At 47.8% G+C, this 15,553-nt stretch overlaps 1 protein-coding gene across 8 annotated transcripts in view; it reads left to right on the forward strand.

The window, feature by feature from the left end:
* The window catches only part of SPAG17 (sperm associated antigen 17), a 446,381-nt gene that overhangs the window by 279,097 nt on the left and 151,731 nt on the right, over nucleotides 1-15,553 (forward strand). For all 8 annotated transcript variants that reach the window (XM_059720343.1, XM_059720341.1, XM_059720342.1 and 5 more), the window contains 2 exons: nucleotides 7,341-7,579; nucleotides 9,687-9,807. In XM_059720343.1, the coding sequence (XP_059576326.1) occupies nucleotides 7,341-7,579; nucleotides 9,687-9,807 (360 nt within the window). The remainder of the gene's footprint in view (nucleotides 1-7,340; nucleotides 7,580-9,686; nucleotides 9,808-15,553) is intronic.

Genomic DNA, 15,553 nt, shown 5'->3' on the forward strand with positions numbered 1-15,553 from the left:
AAACTCGCCTGCCACGACCTCGGATAGATCTTCAGTGGAGGGGGCTCCCATTGAAGATACCTCCAGAGTTGTCACATCCCTTGGCAGATGTACATGGGGCTCCACCTCCCCTACACCCTGTCCATACGCCAACCCTTGAGATGAGCCTCAAGATCTTTGTATGGCTTGCTCTCTGATGATGTCCGCCTCGGATCCCTATGCTCTCTTCTCTTTGGACAATCTTCCTAGGCTCTGATTGGACCCGGAGGGGGTCTTTGGATGTTATGCCTCTGAAGGCATCCCTTCTGATACCCTGATGGTCCACCATTCACCACTGCATCTTCATGCCATCTGTGTTTCCCGGTAGGAACCTCTGGCACAAGACCCAGCAAAAGAACAATGACCGAGACTATGCTAACTAGGGAAAAGAAATAGAACAAAGAAAAAGACAAGGGAGCTGGACCGGCATGCTGGGAACACACACAAAAACAAAGAAGAAGGAAGGGAGTCTGAAGGGAAAAGAAAAAGAAAAGAGGAGGGGAAACCATTGAGCCCAACAGCCCTCCTTTCCCCTTAAACCAAGAGCCCTAGATGAACACATCTCCTGGACTTGGCTCCGCTCTTCTAGCCCAGCCAGGGTTTTCTTCAGCTCTTCTCTGAGCCACCTCTAGCCCAGCATCCCGGTGCTGGCTGCTGCTGGTGCGGGTTCCTCCTGCAGCCCCTGCTGCCGCCGCCACTTGCCTCTGCATCGGCTCATCCGATTCCCGCCAGTGCTGGGTGCACCCGGTGCAGGGAACTCCTGCAGCCTGTTCAGCTCCCAGCATTCCCACTCTCTCATCCTTGGAGCTGGCTTTTGTCTTCGCCAGGTGGCATCTCCTGCTGAAGTCACCCGGCCCCAGCTGTAGATAAACACGGCTGGTAAACCACGTAGGCATCTCTTCCTGGCACACTTCCTCATCCCTCTGTCATCCTAAAAAGGGTAAGTTTTTCTCTCTTTTATGTGTCCTGGGTTCCCCTGCGGGCGGGGTTCCTCGTTCTCCCATTCTTGCGTCCCTGGGACACAGGCATTAGGTAGTCTGCTGCTGGAGAGATGCTGTTTGAGGTTGAGGGGTTGCCTGTAAGCCGAGACAGGTTTTTCTCCCATGGCTATCTTGAGATGCTGTCATTTCCCAGGAGTGGTTGGAGGTCATTACTGTTGCATCTAAAATTTTCAAGCTGGGGGCTGTAGGTAACAACCAAAGACACTGTGTTGTCTTTGTTCTGGAATTGGTATTGTAGTAGGTTGGAGCAGGTTCAGAGGCTGGCTCCACTGATTAGAGCAACTAGTGTTTTAGAGTTGTATTATAAGTGTAGGAATCCCTGCTCCAGATACTTAAAAACGTGTGTCCCAGTCAGTGGGATCGGAGCAGATATGGTTGTAATGTGGAGCTTGGCTGCAGATAATGGACTTAGTGGTGTGTTTAGGATGAAAAGTGCTGACCTGTAAGTGGCTATAGTGGTTGGTTGGTTTCTGATACAGTATGGTGGTGATATGGCCATTACAAGTTTGGAATCTTTTGCTTCCTTCATCATCTTTAAGTAGGGAACAGAATATTGAGCTTCTTAAGTCATGAAATGGGATTCAGAACTAGTTTATAAAGGATTGACATGACAACTCATTCAATGAATGACGGAAAGACTTTATTTATTACAAGTATTCACTTTTAAATGAGCCTAAAGTAAAGCAAAGTCCAGTATATTTGTTAAGGTGGCTGTATTTGGATCTTGGGAAGCATTGAATTTCAAGCTGAATAGAAGGCTATTTAACTATGGTTATAACCTGTGGCCTAACCACAAGATAGAATGGTATGTTAAAAGTTATCTTGCAAGATGCTTAGGCAAGAATTTCCTAACAATAGAGTAGTGTTGTAAGATATATAGCTCATTGTGTAAGAAGAATAGGATGCAACCACCAGTTATCGTTAGGAGATAAAGCAGAAGCAAGAACTTGGAGATGGTAAAGAAATCAGCAAGAAACCGCAAATGACCAAAAAAAGCTGGGGTCAGGGTTTTAGGCATGCGCTCATAGCAAAATGACGTGCAAATAAGTGAAATGCACAGGTAATTCCATGCTAATGAAGTAAACAGTAAACAGAGGCGGAGCTTAAAATAGGAGGGAATATGTGTGGAACAAAGGAGGGACAAAGGTGGAGTAAATGTTAATGAGCATGAACCAAGGTGTATAAATATGGAAAAAAATAATGTTTGGCGTGGCTCCCCGGTTTGTCAGAGCTAGTCCAAAGCTGTCTCCATTTTGAATAAAGCTGTTGATGAGCAATGTGTGCAGGTGATGCATGATTGCATCGATCCGTTGTCTCCCTAGTCATCGGACGTCGCATGGAGTCAAGGTCTAACAATATGTAGCTGTAAAAGTGACAGTATCTCACTGTCACAGAGCACTTAGGTGACCTGCTCCTATAAAAAGTGGAAATTGCTAGGGAAAGAGCCCTAGCAGAGAGGGGGGAGCCCCAGCTGCTGGTTACCAGGGCAACCAGAGGGAGCTAGTGGCCCACACCTGCCAGAGGTCAGCTGACTGGAAGGGGGAAGGGCCTGGCCTACATATAAACCCCAGGGCTGAGGCCAGGATGGCAGTTCCCTGCTGGCAGCCAAGAGGGAAGGAGCTCTGCCTGAGTGAGCAAAGGGGAGAGGCCTGAATGCACGAGCAGCTCCTGATACTGTTGTGGGATGGAGTATTCCCCAGTAGGGTTTGAATGGCATTATAGCCGGGCAGCTTGAGTTTGTTACAGCTCAGGGGCTTGTGTTTGATTTATTCTTGTATAACACTGGTGGTTTGGGTGAAACTATTAGGGGAAGGAGGAGGCCTCATAGGGGACCCACTGCAGTGTGGGGACCCCAGCACCAGAGAGGGCGCAGCATTTGGGGGTGCACTGACCCTGGCGCCAGAGGGGGTGCAGCATTTGGGGGCACACTGACCCCGGCGCCAGAGGGGGTGCAGCATTTGGGGGCACACCGACCCCGGCACCAGAGGGGGCGCAGCACTCTGCAGGGCTGCAGAGAGCCCGAGTGCCAGGAAGGCGCAGCATGAGACAGGACTGCGGAGAGCCCGAGCGCCAGGAAGGCGCAGCATGAGACAGTGTTGCGGAGGACAAGGGGGCTAAATTATAACAAGGTCCAGACCAAACAACGTCAGTACCGTCTGCGAGGTTTGGGTCATGGTAAAGGGATGGTTGGAGCCACGCATAGCCCATAAGGCTACGGTGCCCCGAAACACCCATTGCAGAATGGGACCCACAAGGGGTCCAGGAGCCCACGGGGTCAGAGTACAGCAAAACCGTGTCCAAGATGTAAAGGCAGCTTCCCTAATATATATTTACCAATAAAGACGTAGTGGGCGAGAATAGAGGGTGCCCTTTGGCCAACTTGGCACGGTAAGGGGGCCTTGGGGAGATCACGGCCATCCTGCAGGACCCCGCGCCGTGACACTCACCAATACAGGCAAAGAGGCGGTCTCAGTCTTGTCAGCTTCTCAAGGCATGGATCCGTTCACTAGAAGATCAACTGAACACAGGAGCAGTTCTTGCCAGAATGATTTCTCATTCTTGAAGCACACCCTGTTAGCTGTTTCATTCCTCTTTTATACCCTTTAGCTCAGCATTTTCAAAGCATTTTTGTAGCTGAGTAAAAGAAAAATCCAGGCAGTAACAACAGGAAGGTCCTGTTTTCAACTGTTCATTATTTGTTAGCAGAAAGACCAAATTTTGACTGAACTACCTTATTCAGTGACAGGAGGTTATCAATCTCTAACGAGCTGAAACATCAGGAATTAATGGATTAATGACCAGGAGAAACACAAAGCATTTCTGAAGAGTTGTCCTCGGAAGATCAAGGGAACCACTGAGGCAAAACAAGAGTAAATCAGGATGAGACACCTATCAAAGTCCATAGGGAAAATATCTCTTCCTACATATAAACATGATTTATTGAAAATAAATATTTACTATCCTAATTAATAAAGAATAGATATTTCACACAGTTACATACCAGATACATAGGAGTCTGCTTAAAATCATAAATATAGTAAAATAAGCTGGAACTTATCATTTCTTTTCAGAAGGTCTAGCCTCAAACTTACATCCTCTTGCACTATACAATTGTCATCAATATTTTGTATTTTAACTTTTGTGAGTAGGCCCAGCTCAGCACTTGAGTTTCACAGTCATCGTGCTGTACAGAGCATTAAGGGAGTTTCAGACTATATTGATGCAGTCCTATTCTCATATGCCACAGGAGCTTCCAGCTATTTGAAAGAATCCACAAATTTCCTAAGCATGCTGGCTTCCATTGACAAACTTCCACTTACCACCATATTAGGTACTATGGATGTCACATCTCTGCAGACCAGCAGCCCCTATGGGGGTGGATTACAAGCCATAAAGAACATTAGCCCTTACAACAGGGGTAGGCAACATTTTTTGGCTGGAATGCCGAAAAACACCACAATGCCTACCTTGGAAGGTGCTGGAGTGCCAGCATGCCAGAAAAACAAAATGAGGGCAAGGGGTACATGGCAGGATGCCCTGCTTGCGCCCCTTGCCCCCCACCCAAAATCCCTGACCCCCAGCCCTGATGACCTGTGCCCCCCACCCAAAGCCCCTGCCCCCCAACCCTGCTGCCCCTGCCCCCCCAGCCCTACCGCCCCTTGCCCCCCACCCAAAAACCCCTGCCCCCCAGCCCGGGCTCTGTGGCTGCCAGCAGCTACCCCAGCTCTGGGTAGCTGCTGGAGTCCGGGCTGCTCCCAACAGGGCTTGCAGCATCCCAGCTGCCTGCTGGGAGCAGCCTGGGCTCCCGACTGGCAGCAGCTACCCAGAGCCAGGGTCAGCTGCAGCCAGGAGGTTCCAAACAGCTGTTCCGGGCTCCACAGCTCTGGCATCAGCTCCATGCTGGTGGCAGTTGTGTGTGCACCTTGGAGCAGACAGCGGGGCAGCACGGCCTGCCCCAAGGTGCCCTATCACCTCTGTGCTGGGAGCAGGGGAGAGACCAGGGCTGTGCTGCCTCAGGCCCCTCCCCCACTGCCCACTTCAACACGAGGGTGCCGGTACGTGCCGGTACAGAGCTGTGCCAGAGCCCGGAGCCTGGCACAGCTGTTTGGAGCCTCCTGGCTGCAGCCAGCCCCGGCTCTGGGTAGCTGCTGCCAGCCAAGATCCTGGGCTGCTCCCAGCAGGCAGCTGGGATACTGCAAGCCCAGCTGGGAGCAGCCCGGGCTCCCAGCTGGCAGCAACTACCCAGAGCCGGGGCTGGCCATGGGATGCCGAGCAAAATGGCCTCGTGTGCCATGCTCAACATGTGTGCCAGGGGTTGCCGACCCCTGCTCTATGAGGACACTGCTTCTTTTCTCATCACACTCCCCTGCTTTATCCTCACACAACTATTTCAGATTTGGGAATTCCCTATACCTACAGATGAATGGCACTGCCATGGGCACATGTATGCCCATGATGCATTTATGTTTACCACAGACCTTGAAGTCTGCATCTTGTGCAGCTGCCCTCTTATCCCCTGCTATACCTAAGTTACATTAATGACATCTGCATCATATGGCCACATGAGAAGGTATCTCTAAAGAAATGCCACCAGTACTTTAACAGTTGTCCATCAAACTGACTCTGGAGTACTTCTCTCAGTAAATTTGTTTCCTAGATACCACAGTGGAAGTTTGTAATGGCCATATCACCACCACATAGTATTCCTACATGTAAGAATGAATGAATAGCAATCTAACATTGCTTCCAGAAAGAGACACAAACCTATGGCAGAACACATTACCCTCCTGGGACATTCCATCACTGACCTGAGAATAGTTGTTCTTTGACAATAACACTTTAAAAACAAACTTGAATGGGGAATGCTGGAACAACAAATCAACAACTGGATTGTGTTAAGTATGATCTAAGCCAGTAGTGCCTGATCTTTTCACTCTGCAAACTGGATGAGTAGTGCCAGATCCTTCCACAGGCTGAATCTGGTCAATGGGCCCAATCTGGCTCTAGGGGGTTGCTCAGCTCAAGCCTGGGGTGGGGCAGCCCCAATCTGGACATGCAGAGGGGCGGGGGGCAAAGTAAACCCAATCTGGATGTGGTAAGAGGAGCAGCCCAATCCAGATACAGTAGGTGGGGCAGGGCAACCCCAATGTGGACATCCTGGGGTTAGGATAGAGTAGCCTTGAACTGAATGCAGGCTGGGGGAGTGGCAAAGGCAGCCCAGCCCCAGTCTGGACACATGGGAAGCCTGGAGCAGAACAGCCTTGATCCAGATCTGGGGTTGGGGGGAGCAGCCTGGCCTGATCTGAATGCTCAGGGATTGGGCCTAGCCCTAATTCCACTGTGTGGGCAATGGCCCAGCAGGGCTGGATCTGGCTGTGTGGAGCTTCCATTGCTTCCCACTGCCAAGTTTTCCGACCTGTGGGGATCCACAAGAGCTGGGGATTGAGTACTGCTGGCCTAAGGCAAGACTACGTATTCTTATCCCATTACCTGGATTAGTTTTTATAACCTGTGTCCCTCAGTGGCTTAATTGTTTTGTTTCTCTCCTGTCTGCTTTGTCTCACCCACTTTGTCTCTCCTTTTTCCTCCCCCTTCCCTACCTTTTGTATTCCACCTTTGTATTCCAATTACTCGTTTCTATTTAGAAGCTCTGCTTTCTGCAGTCCCATAGCATCTGATAAAGTAAGCCACTGTGTATAAAAGCTTATGCATCTATGATTTAGTTATGAATGCACATCTACCTTGCTTTCTGGGTGTTTTTCATTCATGACAGACTTCTTGAAAGAGCTGAGGTTCTGTGGAACACAAGAGCCTCAGCCTTGCTTATGGCTAGGACAGTAGTTCATCCATAGAAGAGGCTTACATATTTGTTCATGCATTTAACCCCTGTTAAATTAAGGCCTCTGGTTTTGTCATTGAAAAGGAGTAATTTGAAGAATGAAGGCTTGTCAAGAACAGAACATGTTCATTTACATGTACAACTCTTGTCTACCGCAGAGCTGTCCATCCCATGGCCCATGAACTACATGAGGCTCATGAGGGGTTAATTTGTGGCTCCCAGACTCCCACCTGTTTACTCTACACCCACTGTCATGCTGAATGTTGCCATCTACAACATACTAAGCCAGGGTCTCTGGGCTTCCTCTCCCTCCTCCAGCATTTACTTTCTGCCCCTGCCTCAGGAGGCAGGGCAGCATGGTACAGGCCATGGCTTGGAGAGCTGAGAGGGAAGTTAGGGTGCCCACAGAGCATATGATCTACAGCCATTTACATGTTGGGCATCTCTGGCCTATTGCATAATAAATATTACTTCCCTTCCAGATGACACAGACCCTGACTTGGCAACAATTTTGAATATCCCTTCTGTACATATTCCGACTGTTGCTCCCACTCTTGCTCCTGTTGCTGCTTCAACTTCTTCAGGAAAAAGCAACAAATCACTCAAGCAAAAATCAGCAAAATCCATGCCATCTGCCAAAGTGAGCCATGTCAAAGCAGTCTCTCCATCACCAGAAGATCTTTCAAAGCGGGAAGAAAAAATGATAAGAGAATATTCACCAGTAAGTAGTACAATGAAGTAATAATATGGCCATAAATTACAAATATGAGTTAACTGAAGGAATAACTCAGTAAAAGGGACAGAAATAGTTGGCATAGTCTTCCTTCAATGCCATTGTTTAATCAAATAAATAGTGGATCAGAGTGGCCCAAACTAGCCTAGTCATTTACTAAGACTACAGGGAGAGAGAATTTTTTTTATCATACCTGTAACTTTCTCTGCCTTGATCATTTATTAGATCTGATTAAAAATAATGGGGAAGGATTTTATTATGATTTTCCCCCTTTTTCAGAGCAAATGTGTCTGGAGTCTAAGCTTATGTTACCTTCAACTCCACTGAATGGCCAAAATCTTAGAAAATAAACCAGAGACACCCAATCCTGGTTGCAGTATAAATCCCTTATCTTGGATTTCATCAGCTTCCCCCACATAGCCTCTATGACTTACATGACTTAATGAAATTAGAAAAAGCAAGTTATCACAAGACTTTCAGACTTAATTTGTTGAAAATATAATAAAATAAAAATTAGAGTGTAATGATCTAACATCAGGGCCTGCTTACCTGTTTTGATTTCAATATTACTAACACCCCACTTAGCACTAGTCAGGCCTTAGCTGAACTCATATGTCCAGTTTCAGGCACTGCATTTTAAGAAGGATCTTACAAGACATACAAAATTGCTAGCTTATGTCGTAGAAGCAGTTTAATCATGGTGGAGTGGAGCTCCATACAGACTAGTTTATCCTGCTTCTCACTACTTTCTCAGGCTATTCCGATTCTGGCATCCAAACTAGCTTACTAGCTTAGCAACAGTGGGCAACTCTTTTCAGACCACAGGCTGGAATGACCCAGCTCAGATCAGAGGCAGGTGGGTGCTGAAACCCATATATCACTGCTGCTTCTCCTCACTGCAATTGGGGGAAATATCTTGCCACCACTATTCCTCCCTGGCCACATCTACATGATACACTGACTACGCAGTAGTTTATTGTCACTGCCCAGTAGCATCGCATGGCACAAAGCATGACACGTCACTACTGTGCAGTAGTAATGAGTTACCTCACAGCCAGCTTCACCAAAAAGCCATGTGATGATGCTACTGCGTAGCAACTCTGGTTACTTCACAGTCATTTAGTACTTGTGTATGCTAGTACTAAATGACTGCGCAGTAACAACTGCACGGTCAGCATCTCATCTTGATGCAGCCACAAAATGTCACAGTCTACACATGCAAGAGTATTAGGGTTCAAATAAACTAATTAACTCCACTGTCCCCAACAGTACTATCCTATGATGGAGTAAATAGATGCACTTAAACGCAAGTGTAGATGCTGACCACAGGCACAAATTGTGCCAGGTCAGCCCAGCCAGCCAGGGGGCCAAACCTCTGGTTTCTGCCAGCCCTTCTGCCACCTGGCAGCATCACCCAAAATCCAAGGCTGACCTCCTGTCCCCTCTGCCAGCCCAGGGCTGCTCTGCCGCAGTTCAAATTGCTGCTGTCTCAGGCATATGTGTAGATGCTGTGCCCAGAAACATTTAACTTTGACTTAAAGTACTCCAGAGTTGATTGCTTTGCCCTAATTGCACATATAGATGTTCCCACAGTTATTGAATCAAGTTGGAGCTACCCCCAGTCTTTATATGGGTCTGAAGTAGCATAACATCTAACACAATGTGCAAATTAGTGAAATAACTCAACAGAAAAGAGTAGTTAGCAAGGACTTTTCTTTAAAGATCACTGTAACAATCATTTATAATTTAACAATTAAAGAAAATAAACAGAGAACATCTACAGCTGCAATATGTATGGCTCTCTATGCAACGGAGGAGGGGCTGGGGTGACTCAAGCACTCAGGTGTATGGTTGACAGTCCAAAAGTCATAAATTCAAGGCATAGCAGAAGTGCTTACAGAGCAGCCCTGTCCAATGAATCTGTACACTCAGTTAAATACCTTGTCACATAAGGACACAAAAAGGAAGGACACCAGGGGATATTAAACATGAATAAAGTAAGTGACAAAATCAGGATAATAGTTCTACTGATGCACTTAACAAAATCAACATTTTTAAAATGTTTCATAAAATTAATATGTACTCTGTTATCTAGGTGGAAACAGAAGAACCAGCTTCCCACACGCAAGCAACACCAGATATCCCTACTTTTCAGAGTCTGAATGTCTCGTGCCCCAATGGGCTTGTCTTGACCTTCCTCAGTCAGAATTCCAGAGGTTAGTTTTGTGGAGCACAAAGGGATTAAGTATGTTTTGCATAAAAGAAATAAGGGGATCATAAAAAAAGAAGGTTTATTTCTGTTTAGACAATTTTAGACATGACTGGAGGAAAGTTATGTTATCTAATACAGGAAACCATTCCCTAAATATTGCTACAGAAACCAACATTATGAATTGCTTGGCAAGCAGGATGCAAACAAAGAGCTACAGCAAAAGGGATTCTTCTTGGAAGCAATGACCCTGAAAACAAGTAGGAGGTCTTGTTGGACAGTTGGCTGAACATGAGCCCAGGCATGACAGTGTGGCCAAAATGGCTAATGTAATCCTTGGACACATAAACAGGGGAATCTCTGATGTAGCTTTTGCTGGAATATTGGGCACCTATACAGTATCACATGTATTTGTGCTCCCGGGCTGCTAAATGGTGGTGGGGGCACTTTAACTACAGCTCATTTGATAAATCATGACTTAAATCAACCAAGCCAAAGCCCAATTTCAATAACTGATTTTTATCAACTTTCTGATAGTATGTTTTCTGAGTTTTAAAGAAAGATTTCATTAGTTAATATAACAATTAAAGTGTTGGCTACAAAGGACCAACTCACCATAAAATTCTAGTTTATTAGACGGATGCAAAAGTCAGATCATAAACCTTGGGGCTGATCCCCTCAAACCCATACACATTCACTCACACACACACTCACAGTAGCTAGCTATGAACACTAAGCACCGGTGTCAAGATGTACCTGTCCCCAAGCGCTGGAGTCCACTGTCAATGGCCAGTCGAGGCTTCTTTCAGTGAAATGTTGCTTCAGAAGGGGGTTGCCAGCTGGTACTTCTGGCTGGGCAGGCAGGGTGCTGGTCAGGTCAAAGAGGGTGCCATTGGGGGTCATTCTTTGCTGCCTTTTATCCCTCTCTGGCAGACTTTGGTGACTTCCCAGTTTTCGGGCTTACCCCATCTAGGGGTCATTGACCTAATGGGCCACCCCCTTGGTGGTTGCTGGATGGCAGCTGTCAGCCCCAGGGGTCACGTCCACAGGTACGTGCAGTCTCGGGACTCTGTTGATGAAGTTTGATTAATTCACTGCTGTGATTAGTTCAAACCGGAGTTTCTCTACCTTTAACAGTGAAGTTTCAGGGTGTTCCTGGTTCTGTATTGATCCTTTCCTCTCCTTAGTCTGTGGTTTCATAGGTGTTAGTTACTGCTCATTAACACAGATTTCACACAGACATTAGGGCTGGAAGGGACCTCGGAAGATCATCAAGTCCAGCCCCCTGCCCCAGGGGCAGGAAGTCAGCTGGGGTTACAGGATCCCAGCAAGATAAGCATCCAAATTTCTCTTGAAGGTGTTCAAAGTAGGTGCTTGAACCACCTCCAATGGCAGGCTATTCCAGACCTTGGGGACTCAGACAATAAAGAAATTCTTCCTTATGTCCAGCCTGAAACAGTCTTGCAGTAGTTTATAACTGTTCAACCTTGCCATTGCTTGGGGGACTCTGGTGAACAACGCTCCCCCAGACCCTGGTGAACACCCCTGATAAACGTATAGGTGGCCATCAGATCACCCCTGATTCTGTGCTTTTCCAGGCTAAGGAGTCCCATAGCTCTCAGCCTGTTATCATAAGGTCTGTTTTCCTGACCTCTGATCATGTGTGTGGCTCTTCTCTGGACTCTCTCAAGCTTCTCCACATCCTTTTTGAATTGTGGAGCCCAAAACTGGATGCAGTACTCCAGCTGCAGCCTCACCAAGGCCGAGTACAACGGGAGAATGACGTCTTGGGATTTGCTTGAGAAACATCTATGGATGCAAGCCAGCGTTTTGCTTGCTTTACTAGCCACAGCATCACATTGAAGGTTCATGTTCATCTTGTGGTCAATCATGAACCCCAAGTCCCTTTCATCCATAGTGCTAGCCAGCGTAGCACTGCCAAGCCTATAAGGATGCTGCAGGTTTTTCTTCCCAAGATGGAGAACCTTGCATTTTTCAGTGTTAAACACCATCAGGTTCTCATCCACCCATTTCCTGAGCCTCTCAAGGTCAGCCTGGATTGCACTCCTGTCCTCAGGTGTGGATACTTTACCCCGAAGTTTGGTATCATCAGCAAACTTTGCCAGTCCATTTCTGACTCCAATGTCCACATCATTAATGAAGATGTTGAACAATATAGATTCAAGGACAGAGCCTTGAGGGATCCCACTGGTCACAGGGCACTATGACGATTGACTTCTGTCAACCAACACCCTCTGGGTCCGACCACAGAACCAATTCCCCAGCCAGTGGATCGTGGTGGACCCAAGGCCGCAGTTGGCCAGTTTTGCCAAGAGGTGATCATGGGATACCAGCTCAAAGGCTTTTTTGAAGTCAAGATATACAACATCAATCTCCTCTCCCTTGTCCAGGTGATAGGCCACCTGGTTGTAAAAGGAAATAAAATTGGTCAAGCAAGACCTACCCACAACAAACCCATGCTGGCTATCCCTCAGGATGTTTCCATTGGCCAGTCCGTTAAGCATGGCCTCTTTGATAATCTTTTCTAAGACCTTCCCCCGGATAGAGATCAGGCTGATGGGCCTGTAGTTTGCTGGATCCACCTTCCTCCCTTTCTTGAAGCACCACATTGGTCTTCTTCCAGTCTTCAGGCACTTCACCAGAGCACCAGGAGTTCTCAAAGATCCATGCCAGGGTCTGAGATATGATGCTCGCCAGCCTCTTGAATACCCTGGGGTGTAGATTGTCAGGGCTGGCTGACTTGAAGGTGTCCAGCCTTTCGAGGTGTTCCTTCATGAGGTCAGCATTGATGGAAGGCAAGGGATCTCCCTCACCTGGGTCCTGTGGGACTGATGAAAGACCAACGCAAAGTACCCATTTAGTAGGTTGGCTTTTTCCTGGGTGTTGGTTGTCAGTTGTCCCATCTGGTTTAGCAGGGGTCCAATGTTGATCTTGCTTTTTCTCCAGCCCCCCACATATCTAAAAAAGGAGTTTTTATTATCCTTGATACTTGTAGCTAGTTGGAGTTCCATCACAGCCTTGGCTTTCCTGGTTCACTCCCTGCAGGTCCGGACCATTGCAGAATATTCCTCCTTGGAGGTGGATTCAGACCTCCATCCTTTGTAGGTCTTTCTTTTTAGCTGCAGGAGGTCTGCTAGTTCCCTGGAGAGCCAAGGGGCTCCTGTGCCCTTTTGCTGCTTTTCCTCCAAGATGGGATAGCATTAGCTTGTGCATCGATGATAGCATCCCTGAGGAGCAACCACTCTTACTAAACTCCCCTCCTCTTGGGGTCATGGTCCCTTAGGGCCTCACTGTCGCTGGGCACTAAGGTGCCTGCTCCTGTAAGAGCAGAAATTGCCTGGGGAGAGAGCCCAAAGAGTTAGACAGGACCCCAGGTGCAGGTTACCATGGCAGCAGACTAACGAGCCAATTAGCCTGCACCTGCACCTGGTCAGCTGGCCAGAAGAGGCAGGGCCCTGGGCCCATATAAACCTCAGGGCTGGGACTAGGGAATTCAGTTACATTCCAGCAGCCAAAGGGGAACGAGCCTCCAGGGAGGAATATCCCAGAGATGCTACAACTACCCGATATGCTGCACTTAGGACTAATGAGGTACCCTTGCCTACTAGACACTTAATGCCAGGAAAGACATTAGATCCTTTTAAAAGGGGCAGAGCACACCCTGAACTTTGGTGTTATGTTATAACCCAGGGGCTCATGTTTTGTTTGCTGTTTTGTAATACCGGAGGACCGGGCTAAGGCTGTTGGGGAAGAAAGAGGCCTCATTGGGGACCCACTACAGTGTGGGAAACCCCAGCACCAGTGTGGGCTCAGTATTTGGGGGTGAACAGACCCCAGCGCCAGAGGGTGCAGTGACAGGGGGAAGAGCAGACCCCAGCGCCAGAGGGCTCAGCGACAAGGGGGGAGAGCAGACCCCAGTGCCAGAAAGTACAGTGACAGACCCCAGCGCCAGTGTGGGCGCAATGTTCGGGGGTGAACAGACCCCAGTGCCAGTGTGGGCGCAGTGTTTGGGGGTGAACCAACCCCCAGTGCCAGAGGGCACAGTGACGAAGGGGGAGAGTGGACCCCAGTGCCAGAGGGCACAGTGACGAAGGAGGAGAGCAGACCCCAGTGCCAGAGGGTGCAGCAACAAGGGGGAGAGCAGAACCCAGAACCAGAGGGTGCAATTGTGGAGGCTGGCCTAAGCTGAGGCTGCAACTCAAGGAGACAACATTGGTATGACATCTGTGAGCCTTGGGATGTGGTAAAGGGGTGGTTCTGGAGCCACACATCTAGCCCAGGAGGCACCCATTTTGAGCGGGGTCCAAAACAGGATCCGAGAACTTACGAGGTTCAGGGGGGTCCAGCAGGACTGCGTCCAGACAATAAGATCAAGGGCAGCCTCCCTAAATTATAATTACAAGCAAAGATGTGGCAGGAGAGAAAAAGGGTAACCATTGGGCTGGACTGACATGGTCAAGGGGACCAAGGGGTATCACAGTCATCCCTGAAGACCCCATCCTGTGACACTCACTGACAAGCCTCCTGAGCTTGTCAAAGTCAGCTTTCCTGAAGTCGAGGACCTCAGTATTGCTGACTGACTTGCCAGCTTTACAGTGAATGGTGAAGGTGATCAGCTCGTGTTCGTTGTCACCCAGCTTCCCGTCGATCATTACGTCCCTGATTAGGTCATCCCTGGTTGCCAGTACCAGGTCGAGCAGCGCTTTACCTCTCGTTGGCCCATAGACTTCTTGTGTCAGATAGAGGTCATCCACACGAGAGGAAGCTTTGCAACCACTTGGATTTAGCCAAGCACTCTTCCCACAAGATGTCTGGGTAGTTGAACTCTCCCATGACAACCATGGACTGGGAGCGTGCGGCCTCAGCCAATTCCCTGGCAAACTCCTGGTCAAACTCTTGACTGGGTGGGAGGTCTGTAATAGACTCCCACCATTGTGTTCCCTGTGTCATGTTCCCCAAGGATTTTAACCCAGAGGGTCTCCAATCATCCACCCTGGTCACCAATGTCGGCTTGCAGGGACACGTAGCTCCCCTTTTGTCCACTCGAGCTCTCCTGTACAGGGTGTAGCCGTCTATACCCATGGTCCAGTCATGGGTGGAGTTCCAACAGGTCTCTGTTATCCCTATGACATAGTAATTATTTGTGTTAAGCAGGAGGACAAGTTCCTCCTGTTTATTCCCCAAGCTCCTGGCATTCATGTACAGGCAGGCAAGTGTCAACTTCAATGCATTTTGAATCATTGCACCAGCATACAGTTGTACACAATGTAAACTCCAGTGAATCTTGGCTGCTTGTAATGTCCATCGTAAGTTATGGTATATAGAAGTTAAATATGTGCACCAAACAGTACCAACCAGCACAGTGGCTTATATTACTGATATGCCATCTGAGTTACTAGGGGAAAAAAATCATGTCTTGCTTTTATTTTCAGGTCTTCTTTTACTTTTCATTTCCAATATTTTCCTGTTTGAGGTATATACAATCAGATAAGTTTGGCATGAGATACAGTGAAGAGGATGGAAAGGAATTTTGAACAAATCATATTCAGCATAGGATTCTGAATTAATAGTATTTATCAGTTTCTCTAGTTGACTGCTAAACATGGGATTACTATGAATCCTTTTGTCTGCATCTGAGGCCCCTCTACACAATAAAGGTATTGCACAATTTACTGGTTAATTGCACAGTTATCTTGAGACCAGCTACAAATGCAAAGTAGCTATCATGCCAT

This window comes from Alligator mississippiensis, chromosome 1, assembly GCF_030867095.1.
Source record: "Alligator mississippiensis isolate rAllMis1 chromosome 1, rAllMis1, whole genome shotgun sequence".
Classification (NCBI taxonomy): domain Eukaryota; kingdom Metazoa; phylum Chordata; order Crocodylia; family Alligatoridae; genus Alligator; species Alligator mississippiensis.